The sequence below is a fragment of the Xenopus tropicalis genome, chromosome 1, assembly GCF_000004195.4.
Source record: "Xenopus tropicalis strain Nigerian chromosome 1, UCB_Xtro_10.0, whole genome shotgun sequence".
NCBI lineage: Eukaryota > Metazoa > Chordata > Amphibia > Anura > Pipidae > Xenopus > Xenopus tropicalis.
In genome coordinates, this window is record NC_030677.2 from 163,176,398 (window position 1) to 163,196,527 (window position 20,130).

The following is a 20,130-nucleotide window of genomic DNA, read 5'->3' on the forward strand; positions in this document are numbered from 1 at the left end:
GTTTGGGGGCAAAACAAATGGAAAATGCACAAATAAATAAAATAAAAAATAAAAAGCTATACTTTTTTTTTTTTTAAAGGGGTTTTGCATCACCATGGTGACTTTGATAATTCATGATTTTGGCTTATGGGTGATAAAAGTGATTTAGATGAATATTTAAAGGAATACTGTCAAGGGAAAACATTTTTTCAAAACACAGATTTTTTTTTTTTAATTTTGAAATATCACATGGGGCTAGGCATATTCTTCATTTCCCAGGGTGACTTGTACTCAGATAAACTTCAGTCACACTTTACTGCTGAGCTGCAAGTTGGAGTGATATCACCCCCTCCCAGCAGAACAATTGGAAGGGAGCAAGATAGCAGCTCCCAGTAGATATCAGAATAGCACTCCAAGTCCGGCTTGGGACCCCTCCAGTTACATGGGAGTAGGAGAAACAATAGTTTACCTGAAAGCAGTTCTAATGTGTAGCTCTGGCTCCTTCTGAAAGCTCAGACTCAGGCACAATGCACTGAGATGGCACCTACACACCAATATTACAGCTAAAAAAAATAAATTTGTTGGCTGAAGAATAAAATTTCAAATGGTAGCGTTAATTATTAGCTATGTAACAGTGAAAAAGAAGGTTTAGAAAAAATCATGACAGTATGTCTTTAAACCTTAGAAAAATACTCTACAAACTGTAGTTCAAAAGCCTTGGTTAAAACATGTTAAAATAATGTAAAAATCTAAGAAAACTACAGTATACTTTCTTTGGCTAGTGAACCTTTAAGAAATGCATGGTCAGTAGCAAAGAGAAAAGGTAGCCAAACACAAGTACACATTGCAGCCAACTTTGACAAAGTCAGTAGCCAAAAGGTATTCAGGGCAATTTCAGTGTTTTGTAGCTCTGGGAGCAAAACCAACCCCTATTTGAAGTGGATGGAAATGATCTGCTAAGTGCCAGGCAATTATGATTTGAAAATGCCCAGTGCTACATGTTTGAGTAAAATGTGTATTTCACTTGACAGCATGGGGCTCTTGCAAGCAAATTCTAATTCCACTGGGTGAAGATTCTGTCTCCATCCCACAAACCAACAAAATACTTGAAATCGTCCCGTCAGTCATTGCCCTAATGTGGCACTGTCTTAGTGGATGTGTGTTCGGAGCATGGTCAGATATTGATTGGATCAGAAAGAATATGTCATTGGGTCACTGTTGCAATATGTTATTAGCAATCTCATTCTATGGCTAATGCTATAAGGATCTAGCTGCTTGCCTGAAATACACTGGAATTACTGACTGACAGGGTCTTTGAAGGGCAAACTGTAGCAATTGAACTGATTGTCACAGCCAGAAGCAATATACCTGAACAAAAATTGATTTAGCTATAGCACTCACCAATAGGTGGTTATCACCTTGGAAATACTGAGCCTCGGGTCACTGACCAAAGCTTATTTGTCAAACACTGGAAACTGGGACACTGGACTGCTAGTTATTAACTTCTTACTGCCAGATATTGGTACAACATTAAAAACAAACATTTTACTGGGAGCCATGGGCTATTGTCCCTAACCCATGCCACAAACCCCTTTAACACAACAAAAGTGCTTCTAATAACACAAAATAACCATTAAAATTGCATGATTCCCAAAATCAGTAAATGCCATATTTTATATTATAAACTGACTGGACCGGCTTAAAGTTTCAGCATCTCTATAGTAGTAATGATATAGGTCGTTACAGTATTCACAGGAGCTCCCCATCTTGGATTCTGTCCCCCCCCTCCCCCTCTGGGACAATGCACATGCTCAGTGTGGTCTGAGCAGCTGTTGAGATGCTGAGCTTAGGGGTTGTTGCAAATAAGAACAAGGATTTTTGTCTGTCATATAAGCAGATACTACAGGGCTAATTATTCAATTTTGATGCAGTTTCCCTGGTTTTAGATCTGTCATGTAATGTGAATCTAAATTACTAATCAGCTTTTAACGGTTACATTCATACTCTATTGATGCAGTATATTGTGAGTTGGTCCCTAAGCTTAGTAACCGACAGCAGCACAGAGCATGCGTAGGGAGGGAAGCAGCAGAAAAGAAGATGGGGAGCTACTGGGTCATCTTTGGGGGCACAGACCTTCCCTGCTAAAGGGCTGTGGTCACTTTGGGCTGGTACAGAAATCCAAAACATAAAGTACAACATTTCTGCCCTACTTCTTTAGTTATACTTTAATTCTCCTTTAAAAAAAGTTAATAAGCACCAATATAGGAAGAGCTATTCTAAACTACTTTTCAACTGGTGTTCATTATAGTGTTTGATTATTTAATTATTTGTCAGGGTCACTGACCCAGGAACCAAAAACAGAAGAAACTCCCTTAAAGAGTACACAAAATCTGGGGTGGGGGCTATAACAAAATTAACTAAGTCTGCCATTATATTGGTGTCTTAACATACTGCACACCAAGCAACAACACCTTTGATGATGATATTTAGAGCCTGTGCTGCTACAGTCAGTGGAGACTTATTCAATGTTAGGGGCCCTGTCCCACAAATTCAGAGGCAGAAGTTACTGGGCCCCAGTGCAACATCATTTTAGAGACTTTACATGCTGGGGAGGATGGCAACTTCTGCATACTGAAAATAATGGTTTTACACAAGCCAGGACCTCATGGGGCCCTTTATTCTCCTGCAGAAACAGTGTTCAGCAAAAACCCTTAATGTTTGATGTCTGTGTTTCCTACTACACTGTAGTTCTGCAGTAGCAGGGTTAAGCACTGAGCAGTTTACAAGGCATTTCATGTGGTGCATCTGCCTGGGAACCCTGCCAAACACATAGCACTGCACTTTTTATTAGAGATTTGTACCAAACTGCATACAAAAACTGCTAAAATGAATGGCATTCTAAAAATGACTGGTTTATATATGTTTCCATATAATTATTTAGCAAAGTAAAAAGTTAAAAAATTACACTCATTATATATTCAGCTTTACTCTTAATATAACACCAAATGAAAAAGTTTACCTTTATATTAAATATATTATTTAAAGATAGGCCTATTCTAAGCAACTTTTCATTTGATCTTTGTATATTGCTTTTTTATTATTATTATGATTATTATTATTAGCCTTCCTGTTATGGCTTCTTTCAGTGTGCATATAAAAATGTTGTCTTGGCTGTTGAGGTCACTGACCCTGGAACGAAAAAACAAAAAGACTGAATATGAAGCTTCAGTTGAATTTTATAACTTAATTTTTTTCAGGCCCTCTACTATTCATCTTCCCTTTTGATTACTGCTTTTTTTAAGCTGCAAAGCTGCTTCCTGGTTGCTAGGGTAAATAACCCCTAGTGACCAGATAACTGTTTATAAATGGAGCCTGAGAGCTGCAAATCCAAAAAGTATAACTATTAAAAAGAAAGAAAAAAACACACACACAAAATAAAAAAAAAAATGATTCCAACTGCAAAGTGTCTTAGAATTTGGCTGCCTACACCATACTAAAAGTTGATGTTAAATTGCTTTAAGGCTGAGCAAGTCTTTTAATGCAGTTCCAATATAACATGTTTAATACAATAATCTGAAAAATCAATATATAGGGTGGTCCTATCTTCAGTAGTGTTACAGGGCAGATATAAGAGCATGCCAGGAGTAAGGATAAAGGCAGTGACTCAGGATACACTTTTATTGAGATCAGCATTGCTGAACAGGGAGTCACACCAGGCTACTGCCGGCCCGGAAATGTGCTTGTAATTCATGGAAACGTAAGGAAAGCATCAGGGTGCTAGGGAAGGTCAAGCACTGAAAAATCACACTCTGATTAATAGCTAGCAGAGTTCTTGGTATTTCAATAACAGGAAAAGCCTTTCAGCAAAGTGCTGGAGGCTGTACTATATGCAAACCTTACAGGTCAACATGAACTTCCTCGGCTTCCTGCTTCAGAAACAGCGATTATCACCAATTCACCAACCACAAACACATAGAATCCTCCCTTAAGCAGGTGATGTCTCTTATACATACAGAACAAGCATTTGTCAGTAGTGTAATCTCTGTGAGAGAAACTGTACGAACATTGCAGGCTTCTAGAAATATATTTGAACTGTTTCATATGTATAAAGCCTTTTTATAAAAAAAAAAACTGTGTGTCACTGGATTATCCTGTAATAAAATACTGTCTTGTTAACTACTATGGCTTTTTAAAGCCATAGCACTCACACAGAAACCAAGGGCACACATACACGCTAGGCTCCATCAGCCAATGAATCTGTCTTTTCCTCCCATACGTGTTCCTGTTACAGTTAGAGCTGCATTATTTCCTGTCAGGTGATCTCGGAGGGCGCACACAGCCCATCACAAAATGGTGGCTCAAGAGAATGGGGATGTAAAAGGATGTTTTTAAACAGGTGACCAGTAAATTTTACCTGTTGATGGGTTGCTATGGATTATTGCTCCTGGGCAAACTTGGTGCCTTTTATTACATATCCCCTTTTGTTGAGAAAGTATAGTTCTCCTTTATTATTTATGCTTCTACCACTGCCCCGCTGCTGCAGCAGACTCAACTCTTCTCCCCCTGCAGTCACTTCTGCACTAAACATTTCAATTCAACAGTATAACTAATACAGACATTTATTAGACATGGTGTTTTGCTTTTCCCTGTGCACTATGAATAACAGGGTGATTTGTTTCCCACTATTGTGTTTTTTTTTTCTATCAAGGGAATCATTAACTGGAACTGTGTAAACATGTAAGCTATTGTGTACTACAACTACCATCATCTGGTACAACATTTTATAGCCCAGAAATACAGAATCAGATCTGATTTAAAGGAGAACTAAACCCTAAAAATAAATAAGACTAGGAATGTCATATTTTATATACTAAACTAACTGCACTAGCCAGAAGCACCTTTATAATAGTAATCACATAGGTCTCTATAATAGTAATCATACAGGTCTTTGCAGTTGTCACAGGAGCTCCCCATCTTGGATTCTGTTAGAACTGTCCAGGACATAAACTGATAAGAAGAAAAGAAGATGGGGAGCTACTGGAGGGCATATTTGGAAGCACAGATCTTCCCTGCTAAAGGGCTGTGGGTGCCTTGGGCTGGTACAGAAGCCCAAAACATAATGTACAACATTATTTAGTTAGGCTTCAGTTCTCCTTTCAGGCAGGGGTCCCCGGTGCCGGGCCGTGGACTGCATGGTACTGGGCCGCCGCAGTTCCCCGGGAACCCAATACGGCGAACACAGAGAGGCAGAAATCCAACGCGCTTCTCAATGAAAGGTACAAACGAATGCGGCGCTAGCAAGAAAGATAAGACCGCTCCTGCGCAACCCCCCCCCCCCCTCCCCGGTCCGTGGAAGGTTTTTTTTATCTTGCAACCGGTCCTTGGAGAAATAAAGGTTGGGGACCCCCTTTAAGGTACCAGTGGTCCCAGGGAAAATATCTCAATGGTAGGCCCATATAGGTGCCACAAGTAGGACTGGAGAACTTACATAGCACGTAAGGTCCAGGTGCAAATCTCTGGACTAACGTCATTGAGAATGGATACACTGTTAATATAAATATTGTACCAGTTTTTTGTTAAATAATATACCTGCGGAACATATGTTCAAACAGAAAGTTAAAAAGAATAATTGGTTGGTTTTGCTGAGCTCTTTCAGCTAATTGATATGAGATGAAAAGGTGTAATGTTTGAATATTTGGTCCGTTACAGCCCACCTTATAACAAGACTTGCACCAGATAAGAGCAAAACCAAAAGAAAGAGATATAACGTACTTTGTGCACAAGCAGGAAATCACGGAGGGGGGGTTACAAGAGTACATCTACTACATCTTGCAGGTAAAACCAGGAAGATTTAAGGGGCTGAATATATTAGCCCTATTATTCCAAAAGTTATTTATATATGCTTTTCATATAAAAGTGTGTGTCACTTTTGGCAGTTAATATATTCAAACATAATGGTGAGTTAATGGGCAGACTATGTTTGTAAGAAAATGAAGAATGATTTGGTAGACTGCAAAAGGTATTTAATTGAATTTAAATATAACTGAAAGGAAGTAGACTGGATACAAAACCCAGTCAGTTATACATTCCTTCTATAAACAGCTGTGAGCCAAACTAAAACAGTATATGACCACATATCATCCCAAGATACACAGATCAGGATTAAGGTATACAAACAGTAAAAACTTAAATCAGCTGAGTACTAAATATGTGCACAGGAACTAAAACCTTTTTGGTAGCACACACTGAACACCTGATATAAACAGGAAACACATAAAAATATATAAACTTGAAAATAAATCCTTTTTGTTTTTTTCATATTTATTTTCGCAAGTGCATTGCATGGATTCTTTATTTGTTCTCGCATTTACATACACATAAGCAGATGCAATAAAATGCTTACCAACAATTTAGGCACTCTTTGATTTCAGATATCCAGGAATTCAACTGCTGGTCATCCCCCGCTTCAAAAATGACTTCAGTTGCGTTTGCCTAAAAAACAGGAGAAAATTTATCACCAAAACCGAAGTTAATTTATCCACATTAAAAGATGTTAATTATAGTTTGGCTCTGAGAACCACAAGACTCAGTCACATGTAGCTACCCCTGTACAGGTATGAGGCCTATAATAAAGAATGCTCGGGACCTGGGGTTTTCTGGATAGGGAATCTTTCCGTAATTTGGGATCAAGTACAAGGTACAGTTTTATTATTACAGGGAAAAAGGAAATCATTTTTAAAAATTAGAAATTAGAAACAGCTGCTCAGCTCATTCCGCTCTGGTGTCTGTATTGACAGGCACTGTGTTGCCTGGGTGCAGACACATGGAGCAGATTTTGGAGCATCAATTTTTTGCTCCAAAATCTGTGCAGACACCCACCAGAGTTGGCAGAGGAGAGTGGTTTGGCTGTTTCTCTGCATGTGTTTATCACAGGTATATCTGGAAGAGATTACATTTTACAATTAGCTTTAAATAAAAACTAAACCCTAAAAAAATTAATATGGCTAGAAATGCCATATAATTTATTACACCAGCCTAAAGGTTTAGCATCTCTATAGTTGTAATGATCCATGACTGTAAAGTTGTCACAGGCGCTACCCATCTTGGATTTTATTAGAAATGTCAGTGATATGCACATGCTCAGTGTGCTCTGAGCGGATATTGAGAAGCTAAGCTTAAGGGTTGTCACAAATTGACAGAACATGCTGCGTTCCACCTGCATTCAGCATTTATATGAATAATTCTACCTCTGCTTGATGATTCAGTACTGAACGTTTGCCAGTGCTGTTAAGAATTTTCCAACCACCCCGACTGAAGAGATGATTGATATCAAATGCCTTTGCCGATATCCGTCGCCTCATCTCCCTCAATACAATTATACCAATATAATATCTGTATGTGTATGGCCACCTTAACAGATGAATTGTGCGTTTTCTTTTCAGTGCACTGGCTTCAAAATGTGTGTGCATTGCTTAGAGGAAACATTGGTTCTGTGGGTTTTATTATTATTATTATTAACATTTATTTAAAAAGCGCCAACATATTGCACAGCGCTGTACAATAAGTGGGTTTCATACATTGGACATACAGAGTAACATATAAAGCAATCAATAACCGATACAAGAGGTGAAGAGTGCACAAAGAAGAGTCTGAAAAGTTTTTATACAGTCCTAAAAATATGCACGAAGCAGGGAGCAAGATTATACTAAAATCCCAACACATTGACAAACAAGGAGAATAAAAAAAGATAAGACAGGTATACTGAGTGGGAATATCAAGAAATCTCTGCCATCGCCCCTTGCTCAGAGACTGCTCAAAATCGCCCGCTGTGCAATTATCCTATTAAGGGCTCTAAACGCTATAGCATTAAAAACTCTAGGCTGCATATAGGACTTGGGAACAATGTAATGGTTATTAAGTGGCCCAAACAGCACAATTGGCATGGTCCTTAAGTGGGCCAGAACTACTGCATTTTTGAAGCAAGGAAAAACACAAATAGGGGAATGTGATAAAAGTCTGCCCAGGTGTAGTAACCATAGCAACCAATAAGATATTGTAAGATAAGATATTGTCTAAGATATTAACTTAGTCCTTCCCCACTGAATTATTTTATATGGGCATCCATACCTTGAGCACAAAGGTGTTGGCATTGTCAGGCATTTCTAGGCGACTGCATCTCCGGATCTCCTGAATACTGCAGCATGAAACCTTTAGCTTTGTTCTAGGGCACTGCAAGTAAATAAAAAATAAACAGAGCTGCAAAATCAGTGTTAAAGTGAAACTAGAAAGGTTGAGATTTGATAAGAGTCCTATTTGTAATTCAGTGAAAACCATATGCCCGCATTTCAGCATACAGATATTACTTTTGAAAGTATCAGTGACTACCTCCAGCCTCTCATTATGACTGGCTTTAACAGAATGACTTTTATTGTAAATGAAGACAGCAAAGCTTGTGTTCTAAATATTCATATTTACACAGGTTGATGTGCTTGCGTTTTCTTAGAACTAGATCCTACCATTTTATTGGCTCTTCACAGCACTGTCACTAAATAGAAAAACTATGGTTGCCACCTGTCTATTCAGTTCAAAACTTCCTGCCTGGTTTCTCCAGGTTGAAAAACCAGGCAAAATAACCAACATCATGGTCAACCCACAAACATCACTGGCCTGCCCACAAGACTCATTATTCCATCCTGATGTCATCAACCCGCCCACTGACATCACAGACCGCCCCTTAGTTAGAATTGAGTCAGACAAAGGTGGCAACCCTAAACTGAAACGACAACAAATGCATACAACTGCACAATGCCACATTGAAAAGAAGTCTAAATACAGACGCAGTAATAGAAACAAATAAAACATCACATATGCCACATTTTAGAGGACTGTTCAGTGGAGAGAATTGCAAGCTGTACCATTCACATAACAAATACCACTTTACTTCTTCCTATTTCCCATGCCATTTAAAGAGGAGAGATGAATACATTTGCATTTTGAAGGTATTCATCATATACAATAGAACTGCACCTAAATTTGTGACTTTATATAAACAGTTTCACCCGTGCTCTAAAGTACGTGTCTGTGCACATAATTACATTTAGGTAGAACTCAGATAAATACTAAACCTTGTCCGCGCTTGACAAAAGAAAATTAAATTTAAATTTATTAACAATAAGTGAAAAGATATTAATTAATCACCTGTAAACCTAAATTACTCCACAATAAAGTCCCCACACCAAAATATGTGTGATAAAATCAAGTGACCAGCCGCCTTCCTCCAAAACTAATCCCCTTTCAAAAACAAACTTATTATAAAGCAGAGTTGGCGCTCATACAAAACAAACCACCATGTGTAGTGAATTAAATCAAACAATTAATATTTATTGATTAGTTACAATAAAAAAATTTCACACATAAATACATATTGCATTTAAAAAAATAAATAAAGTGCACCGATACATAAAAAGATAGTCAGGAGTTCATTTTTAACCTCGAATGAATTAATGAAATAAGACCTAACAATTCATAATTGGATGGAAAAGGTGCAATATAAATAATCAGAGAGAATGGTTTAAGAACAGGCCCGTACAATTAGTCAGAATACAAATGCAAGTAATAAATTTCATTGAAATATAGGCTAAAAAATGGGTAGGAAAACCACCAAACGGACTGGGTAATTGCACATGTACATAATCCTTAGTTACAAAAATAATTGCGACTTTAACAATGTCCAGCAAATGGTAAAATACAAACAAATCCCTATAGGGAGCTCGCTCCAAAAATTAACACCCAGTTGGGGAAAGGCTAGCAAATGTAATGCTAAGGGTGAGTGCTCAAACTCGAGGCGTATAGGTTAGAATGTGACACTAGCACATCTATACGCCTCGAGTTTGAGCACTCACCCTTAGCATTACATTTGCTAGCCTTTCCCCAACTGGGTGTTAATTTTTGGAGCGAGCTCCCTATAGGGATTTGTTTGTATTTTACCATTTGCTGGACATTGTTAAAGTCGCAATTATTTTTGTAACTAAGGATTATGTACATGTGCAATTACCCAGTCCGTTTGGTGGTTTTCCTACCCATTTTTTAGCCTATATTTCAATGAAATGTATTACTTGCATTTGTATTCTGACTAATTGTACGGGCCTGTTCTTAAACCATTCTCTCTGATTATTTATATTGCACCTTTTCCATCCAATTATGAATTGTTAGGTCTTATTTCATTAATTCATTCGAGGTTAAAAATGAACTCCTGACTATCTTTTTATGTATCGGTGCACTTTATTTATTTTTTTAAATGCAATATGTATTTATGTGTGAAATTTTTTTATTGTAACTAATCAATAAATATTAATTGTTTGATTTAATTCACTACACATGGTGGTTTGTTTTGTATGAGCGCCAACTCTGCTTTATAATAAATTTAGGTAGAACTCCATATTTAACTCCATTTCAACTGCCACTTTTCAACTGCCATGTATTTTATTTCCGAATGGACACAGCACTTGCAGGGGTTTGATCAAAAAGTAAAAATATCCTTTATTGGTGCAAACAAATCGACGTTTCGGTCACAACTCCTGGACCTTCCTCAAAAATCTTTTTGGTTTGGTTTATTTTAGCCAGATGCAGGGTGAACAATGATAGAAAATTTGCCCAATGTTTATAACTTTGTCTGAGGATACAGGGTCATGGAGTATGCGGCTCAATACACTATCCCAATTTCATCTCTGGAAAAGGTGGGTATTCGGACAAGAGCTATAATCTCTCAGTGCGTAGTTATAGTGATGCACTTCTATAATTCTTATCCGAAGAGACAACCACAGGTCCTTGAGAATGTGTCCAAACATCTCTGTCCACAGATCACATTAGCTTCTAATTATTCATTATTTTTACCATCACTTTTTATCACTTGTATTTGCCACGTTTAAGGGCACTGGCACACAGGGAGATTAGTCGCTCATGATAAATCTTTGGGCAAAATGCCTTCCCACTGGCAACAATGTGAATCGCTGGTAGGATGGCATATGCGTTGCTTTGGTTTTCCAATGTTGCCCAAAGTTTCCATGTGAGGCAAAAAAACAGGGCCCTTAAATTAAAAGTCAAATAAAGGGCCCTTACAACTAGGCTTTCAGTTATTTAAAGGAGAACTAAACACCCCAGAGGCAAAGGCCCTCCCCTGCTCCGTCCTCGCATAGTGTATTATATGGAAAAGTGGCCCTCTCTAGAAACCTATAGATGCCAAGTTACACAGCGTACTTCCCAGGTGCCATCCTCTAGGTCTTCTGATTTTGCCAGCAAATTCGCTGACACGGAGCTTTCTGGTGCATGCGCAGTTGGAACTAGTCCGTGATTACCCGATTTAACTGTTCACGTGCGAGAAAGCTCTGTCCATCAGCAAAGTGAAAAAAAAGAGGATCTGAAGATCCAGAATACTCCTCCTATGAATGAGCAAGGAGGGGGCCAATGAAGGGTAGCTGATGGGGCTTTTGCCTGTAGAAGGGGGTTTAGTTCTCCTTTGAGGTTGAGGGCACACAGAGCTACTAGTAGCAGCAGCTACAAAAATAGACAATCCTGATCATTTACGAATAATGGTCTCTACGTGTGTAGCAGAGTCAATTCTCAGTACTGTCTATAGCAGGGGCTTTTAAATAGCTCCGTGTGTCTTCACCCTTAGGGCAGTGGCACATGGGAAGATTAGTCGCCCCGCTACAAATCTTTGTTGTCGCGGGCGACTAATCTTCCCACGATGCCATCCAACCAGGTAGAATGTAAATTGGCGGTGCGATAGCATACATGTCGCTGCGATGTCCCTGCAGTTGCCGGAAGTTGTCTTGAGAGAAAACTTAAGGCGACTGCGGGACATCGCATCGGCGCATATGCCATCCCACTGGCGATTTACAGTCTAGCCGGTGGGATGGCATTGCAGAGAGATTAGTCACCCATAACAACTAATCTTCCCATGTACCACTGCCCTTAATCCTGTTCTATTTGGGACTCTGAAAGAGACCAGATTATAATCATAAAAAGAGAACAAGTGGCAGCATGATCTAAGCATGCCAAATTTGCACTGACCCTCGCTGATAAGTCTAAAATATTATCAAACTATGATATAGTTTCATATCCTGATCAAAACCGGTCAGAGCCGATAAACATGATATAGTATCAAATATGCAGGAAGGAAGCTTTTTATTCCATCTGACAACCCACTTAATAGATATAGGACTTATAGAGCACAAAATAAAGATTGTATCTGTTTCCTAAATTGGTGGAGTGAACAAACCCAATTTGCAAGATTAGAATGGTCTTTTGGACCCTCCAAAAACATCTGAACCACAGTTTAAAAAAACTAAGGAATAAGGCAATTTTTACAACCCGAAGAGCTTAATACAAGCAAAAAGTTGGACCACTGTGAACCACAGAATACAATGATTTCCAAATCAATTAAGCCATATACTTAATCACAAACAGTACAAAGAAAAATATATGCTTATTAGTTATAGCTATTGTATATAAATATAGATGATAATATTATGAGTGAAAAACAGTGCATGCAATATACCAATGTTTTGATCAGTTCAAATCTAAAGCACCAGCCCAGCATCAAATTATTATCATAATTATTATTTTCCGGTATGAATCTTGCAATTGTATACAGGACTTTCCATAGCTTGTAACACAGACAAGAAGCATATGCATAACAGTTAGCCAGTGTCTATTGACAAAAAATCAGTGGAATGGTTACAGGTTGGCGACTGGACTCCCTGCATGGCATTCAGTTTGTCTGTCCCCTACAGACAAACCACATCCCTCTCCATTTAAGTCTATGCTTCGGTGTAAGAAGCCCTTTGTGAAATACTGAGTGTTGTCCTTTTTATTATTAGTATTATTATTATCCTTTAGAGTGTGCAGGTGAATAGGATTAGGTTTCTAGTGGATACAGGGATCATTTCATGACGCACTCCTTCTTTGGTGCCTACAAATCCAACAGTGCAAATCTGACCCATTCATGCCAGACAGGAAACTTCACAATACAAGAAAAACATGTGTTTTTGCAGATATTCATGCAAAATATTCATGAGAAAGCCAGGAAAGGAAAGGAAAACAGAGAAAGGGTTAATGGTGTGAAATGAGGAAAATCATGTCAGTGCTAAGAGCCTACAGTGTCTCTGGATTATTTGCTTTACACTACATGGGAGGAAGAGGCAGAAGCCTTGCTTTCAAACCACATTTTTTGTCCTTTTTGGGAAGTATATGTCTTTGATTAATTGGAGAGGGTTTGGATGAAAAGAAACAAAATCCAGACGTGGGTACATTGTGTTGGACAACACAGTTACATATGAATTAAAATGTACTATAGAGAACAATCCTACCACGTCCTCCTACACCCTACTAATACAAACGGCTGGGAAAGCTTCTCCATTTTTGTTTCTCTAAGCTATTTTTCTTTTTTTAATTTAAAACTCAGCGAATATTAACCCTATTTATAAGTAAGGATTATCTTTAATAGCTTTGCACTAAAAAGCCAGAAAAGTACACTGGCATTGGTAATCACTGACACTGGTAAAATGCATTTAATGACTTTTGCCAAGATGTGGTATATAATAATAATAATGCGAAAACATTACAGTGGCTGCCACGTACTGTTGTACATGAATTCATACAGTCATGCAAAAACACAAGGCTACTAAGAATATTTTATGCCCCCATATTTTTTCTTGGGTGACCCAACATCACTTAGATGTTTAGTGATACTCCTTATAAAACACCATGGGGCAAAGGAAGCAGCTTTAACAGAACATTCCATTATATCATACCATATTAATTTTGTAGAAACTGGAAATTTTATCAGCTAATGCTCCTTTTTGATTGGTGGATGCCACAACGGCCCGTGTGAAAAGGAGCTGCAGTGGATCCAAGAAGATCAATGCTATTTGGCCAACTCTGCAGCCAGAATGCACAATATTCAAGTTTGGTCCACGGTCCTGGCCAAACCGGGTCCACGAATCCATGGTCCCACCCAAACCAAATCTATTTTAGCATAAATTAGCATATGCTAATTAGCATTAGGAAAGGGTAAAATGGTCAGGGAAAAATTTTTTCCGCTGTGTGCGCAGATTTTTAACCCCTTCCAATCCTAATTAGCATATGTTAATTAGGATTTGGTTCGGAATTCAGACGAATCCTTCAGGGTGCAATTGGGGTTCAGCCAAACCCAAAAAAGTGGGTTTGGTGCATCCCCTATTGTAACTCTAATTTTAACATTTATTTATAAAGCGCCACAATATTCCGCAGCGCTGTACAATAAGTGGGTTTCATACATAGGACATACAGAGTAACATATAAAGCAATCAATAACCGATACAAGAGGTGAAGAGAGCCCTGCCCAAAAGAGCTTACAATCTACAACTAACCTATGTATACTTAATACCAAGGCATGATGCATGGATGAACTGCTCTTGTTCTTTGTCTCTTTCACAGGGGGCACATGTCCTAAGATTACTAAATCTACTCCTGCTAAAAGGCAGATAAGGTAGTTGGAGAGCAACCAGAAATATATATTTTTTTAATTTAGATGAAAGTGTCCCTTTAACCTGGTTTAATCATGTGCTAATACAACAGCCGCCCCCAGTCTGTCTCTTTCTCTGCAGCTAGCATCACTCTCTATTCCTTTCATTTAGATTAAGCCAATTAGCATGATTCATTAGAAATTAGTAACAGAGACAAAGAAAAGAACAGGCAAAAAAAAGTTTACATATTACAAGACAACACGAATAATAAAATTATAGCAATTAAACACTATAGAGATAATATTAAAGGAAGCTTTAGCACAATTTTGACTGGTATTGTTAAATTGGGTACATGCAGGCTAAGCTGCCCTAAAGCCTATTTAACAAATGGACTGGCCAGTAGAGACCCACCAGTGGGCAAACAGAACTACATTTCCCAGCATCTATTGCCATCTATGTCTCTACTGTTCTAAAACAGCTGAAGTCAAAAGATCTGCATTCCCGTTTCCACAACATACCTCCGAAAAGCATAGCCAGCATCCAGCAGAAATGCTCCTAATATACCCTTTCTAACCATTTCCACAGGAAATCAATGTCTCCAGAATATGCTGGTCTGCATTCTGAAACATAAGCTAGAATGTTGTTCCAAAACTGTGTGTTACCTATGAGTAAAATGACTTCTGCACTTTCTATGAGAAACAGTCCTGTGGGACATTATTGGGCCTTCACTTCAATTTGCTGGCAGTCAAAAGGGTTAAGAAGAATGGACTTTGCTTTTAGACAAATCATCTCTTCAAAGGGCCCCGAGGTAATGTTTCCAATTAATGGAACAAAACGGATGTGTTCCACTAATACTCCCACTGTGGGAATAGCTAGATTCTTTACAGAAAAACATGTTGATCGCTGTAAAACGGAGATTTACTGACTTAACCCATTACCCCCTCAAAATGATCCAAGCAACAAGCATATGGACCAGTTTGGTTCAAGGAAATATGGGTTAAATCATAGCTACTACATGAGAATATTGGGAGTTTTCATAAAATATGCTGGGAATAGACATTTCTCTGTCAAAACCAGATGGAGAGGGCCTAGCAGAGCTCAGTCATTCCTTCCATTTTCTCCTTTTTGCTGCTGACCCAGCACCTCTCAAACCCAACTCAGAGGCCTTCACAGTCTGCCTTTAATTCAGTTACAAGTATTACAAAGCTCTTAATAGAAGTGCAGTACCATGTCTTATAAAATATAACGTTCCTGCAACTGCACTTTTATTTTGGCCTGCATTAGCCACAGTTGCGGTTGGTATCATTTCCAACATTCAGTGCGAATGCAGGTGCAACTGTGCTTAATACAGAATGCCTATGCACGGGCAGTCACGTAAAGTTTCCTCCTGCAGGCAACTTCGCGTGACTTAAGAAAATCAAAGCAATACGTAGGCCTTTCCACCAGAGATTGCCTCTGTTGTCGGTGGAAGGGCATCTTGGAGCTATTAGTTACCTGCGTTAGCAGTAACCTATCGTACATAGGCAACTAAATTGCTCCATCAGACAATAGCCTTAGTCACGGATACTTTTCCTACAAAATCACTTATGGCAAATGCTTATATATCTCTGAGCGTGACATTAGCCTTCACCTTTGCACAAGACATTAAACAGATTAATGGCCTTTGCTGCTAGATTTACAGTATGGCTGCAAGAACTAAAGTCATGGGAAATGTGCTGAACTGATAAGGGTTTCTATCGTGCGCTTTTTACTGGGAGTCAGAAAGCATGATTAGGGTGAGAATAGAACATCACAGAAGCAGATCAGTATCACCAAGCCAACTGTTAACTTTCCACTGGCAACAAATTTGGCCAGCATCAAACCAACATATAATATAATTAACAGCATCCGTTTAGAGAATTCACATGACTGTCACAATATTCTTTGCTTAGGGAAGTGCTGTGCTTAGAAGCGCAGATTCTAAACTGGGTGTTACCATGCAAACTTAACCTTTCAGTTGCTGCCCAGAGTGGCATTGTCACACGCAACAAAAAATTAACAAAATAAAAGTACTGTATCTAATAAATTGGTGCCCTTAACATACTGATACCAATGGTGTTCAGGAATGTTCTTCCTACATACAGGAAAGAACTACAAACCTATGACCACCCAACATAAGACAATTACAGGCAGCAAAAAGTTTCCCTGGGAAAATGATTCCAGACAGCATTGATCCAAGCAGGCAGGACTGTATTCTCACAATTACAGTGGTCTGTTGCAGCCAATTCTAACAGGGAAAAGGGACACACATATGGTAGCTGGAAATGAGATTACCAAACTGTGGGCAGTAAGGTATGCAATGCATTACACAGAGTTTTAGAACAGTTCAAGTTCATAATCATATGGCTACTTGGTTTTCTGATCTTTTAAATCTATTATAGCAGAGCCAGCTGAAGTACTTCACCTGTTTATCTACTGCTAAAAACAGTATGTGTCTAAAAATCTGTAAGGTTATCTCCCTATGCTACTGTAAAGCTTCCATTATGAGCCAATCAGTGTTTCACTCAACTCAAACTAGGCTAATAAACGGGCAAAAACTGGATTGAGGGTGTAGCATTGTTAGCGTAAATCTTGTTTTAAAGAGATACTGACACCTGAAATTAAACAGTTTATTAAATATATTATAACACTGTCTTTGCATTAGCTTTTTATAATTTTGCTGTAAGGGCTCTGGCACACGGGGGAGATTAGTCGCCCGCGATTTAACTCCCTGTTCGCGGGCGACTAATCTCCCCGAGTTGCCTAGCCCTGCCATCCCACCGGCGAACATGTAAGTCGCCGGCGGGATGGCAGACGCGGCGGCGCGATTTCGCGCAAATCGCCGAAAAAGACTCGCGAGTCTTTTTCGGCGATTTCCGGAAATCGCCCCGCCGCGTCTGCCATCCCGCCGGCGACTTACATGTTCGCCGGTGGGATGGCAGGGCTAGGCAACTCGGGGAGATTAGTCGCCCGCGAACAGGGAGTTAATCGCGGGCGACTAATCTTCCCCGTGTGCCAGAGCCCTAAGTGTACTTCCTAATGCTTTTACATTACCCATCAGCTCCCCCAAGTTACTCTTTTAGGAGGCTGCCATATTTGAGTTTCCGTAGTCCGTTAGCATCAGAAATTCTAAACGTCAGGTTGAAAAGAGACAGTAAGGTTTGCAAAACTGTCAGGGTTAGGAAAATTAAGTAATAATTACTTACAAAATTCAACATTTTAAAAAGTATTTTTTTTTTGTGTCAGTATCACTTTAAAAAGGAATCCATTATGTTTTGTGCTTATATATGGTTATGTATTCCTTTTCATAATGGAGAGGAATGTTTTTCTGTCATATACTAAACTGCATGTTACTATTAGAAAAATAATTTGGTAGTCTGGTAACCAGTCCGGCTGTATTGTCCAAGGATATATGTTTTATTGCACCTTTGACACATGAAGATGTAACTCCTGTAACAAGTGACTAGCTGTACCTTAGGATTACTAGCATGGGAATCATTTATGTTTGTCTTTATACCAAAAAGAGCTTATAAAGAAATAGAGAATTTTAGTAGCCGAGAGCCATACTCAACACTAGGGGGCATTGGGAAGTTACAGTATACCTTAAGACAGGTATACATTTTTGGCCACCTGCACGCTCAGACAAATCTTACTGATCTAATTATTTGCCCTGGGGGTCAATGATCTATCATACAGTGGAGCCTATGGAAGCCATTAGATAAAGACTGTAAAAAGACTCAATACACCTATGCAGGTTTCATCTAATGTGATTTTCAAATATGGCTAATTTTCGGACAGATATTAGTCATGGAGGATCAGCGGTGGGCCACACAAACAGGTCAATAAACTCACAACTTGGTCTGAAGGGACAGAGTTGGCAGTTTTTATCAATTCATGCATGGGCAGCTTAAAAACAAGCAGAGAAAGAAGAATAGGAGGGCTTATACGGACAAATATAAGTCCCAGACAGGCCTGCCCACCAATACCTGGCTCAATATTGGGAACATCTGGGAAGGTTTGAAAATCCCCTTGGAAAAGGACTGCATCGGGGCAAATGCAGTCATTGTCTGTCAGGCCTCAATAGGTCCCAGTGTAAGATCCAATTGCTGGCCCATCAACGCAATTTAGCCTACGTGTGTGGCTGGGGGCAGAATTATCAAAATGTAAGTTTAGTGCTTACATCATACTCTACTTATACTCCATTTATTCCTATGGGATTTTTAGAAACTCACCATTTGATGGGTGAGTTTCTATGTACAGGTATCCGGAAACCCATTATCCAGAAAGCTCCGAATTACGGAAAGCCCGTCTCCCATAGACTCCATTTTAATCAAATAATTCAGAATTGTAAAACTGATTTCCTTTTTCTATGTAGAAATAAAACGGTACCTTGGAATTGATCCCAACTAAGATATAAATAATCCTTATTGGATGCAAAACAATCCTATTGGGTTTAATTAATGTTTTATTGATTTTTTAGTACACTTAGGGGCTGATTTACTTACCCACGAACGGGTCGAATGGAGTCCGATTGCGTTTTTTTCGTAATGATCGGTACTTTGCGATTTTTTCGGATTCTTTACGAATTTTTCGGATCCAATACGATTTTTGCGTAAAAACGCGAGTTTTCCTATCCATTACGAAAGTTGCGTAAAAAGTTGCGCATTTTGCGTAGCGTTAAAACTTACGCGAAAAGTTGCGCATTTTTCGTAGCGTTAAGTTTTAACGCTACGAAAAATGCGCAACTTTTCGCGTAAGTTTTAACGCTACGCAAAATGCGCAACTTTTTACGCAACTTTCGTAATGAATACGAAAAACTCGCGTTTTTACGCAAAAATCGTATTGGTAACGAAAAATTCGTACAGAATCCGAAAAAATCGCAAAACATACGAAAAAGTCGCAAAATGTTCGTTTTCAAGTCGGAACTTTTCCAATTCGGGTCGGATTCGTGGGTTAGTAAATCAGCCCCATAAGGTGTTGAGATCCAAATTACGGAAAGACCCCTTATCCGGAATACCCTTGGTCCCGAGCATTCTGGATAATGGGTCCTATACCTGTATTAAGCTCTAAACTAACATTTTGATAAATCTTCCCCTTAGTGATGTAGCAAAACTCGACTTGGCCACACACATGTAGGGCCAAATTTAATCTTGCAGTATATGGCCACCGTTATACTTTGCCAAAAATACAACACAGGGAAGGAATTGTGACACCATGATTTCTCATAAGTTATAATTTTTTTCTTCTACTTGCAAAGTGGACAAAAAGCGCAAGAACCAAGTGTAACAACGTCTCCGGATTGTGAAATAGAGGAGATGGAAAACCCTTTCACATTCTGTTTCAACTTTTTAATCTTTAACATAAGAATTCTGTAGGAGTAAAATGTATGTGAAAGTCAATACCTACACATATTAACTTTAGCAAAGAACATGATACCCAAGAACTAAATAATGTATTCAGGGATACATGATAAAGCACATCGGCGGTGGTGAAGAGATACTACATTGGTGAATAAAAGCCCAGAAGATGAGTTAAGATGGCCATACACGCACTGATATAATTGTATGAAACTATGTTTTGGGGACCTACATTACATTTCCGGGAAGTCACTTTAGTACTATTGCTG

The 20,130-nt window shown here is 38.8% G+C and overlaps 1 protein-coding gene across 1 annotated transcript in view; it reads right to left on the reverse strand.

Annotated features, from left to right (window-relative positions):
- The window catches only part of sh2b3 (SH2B adaptor protein 3), an 89,839-nt gene that overhangs the window by 17,406 nt on the left and 52,303 nt on the right, over positions 1–20,130 (reverse strand). The window contains 2 exon segments of the mRNA NM_001100247.1: positions 6,383–6,471; positions 8,107–8,208. Coding sequence (NP_001093717.1) covers positions 6,383–6,471; positions 8,107–8,208 — 191 coding nt within the window.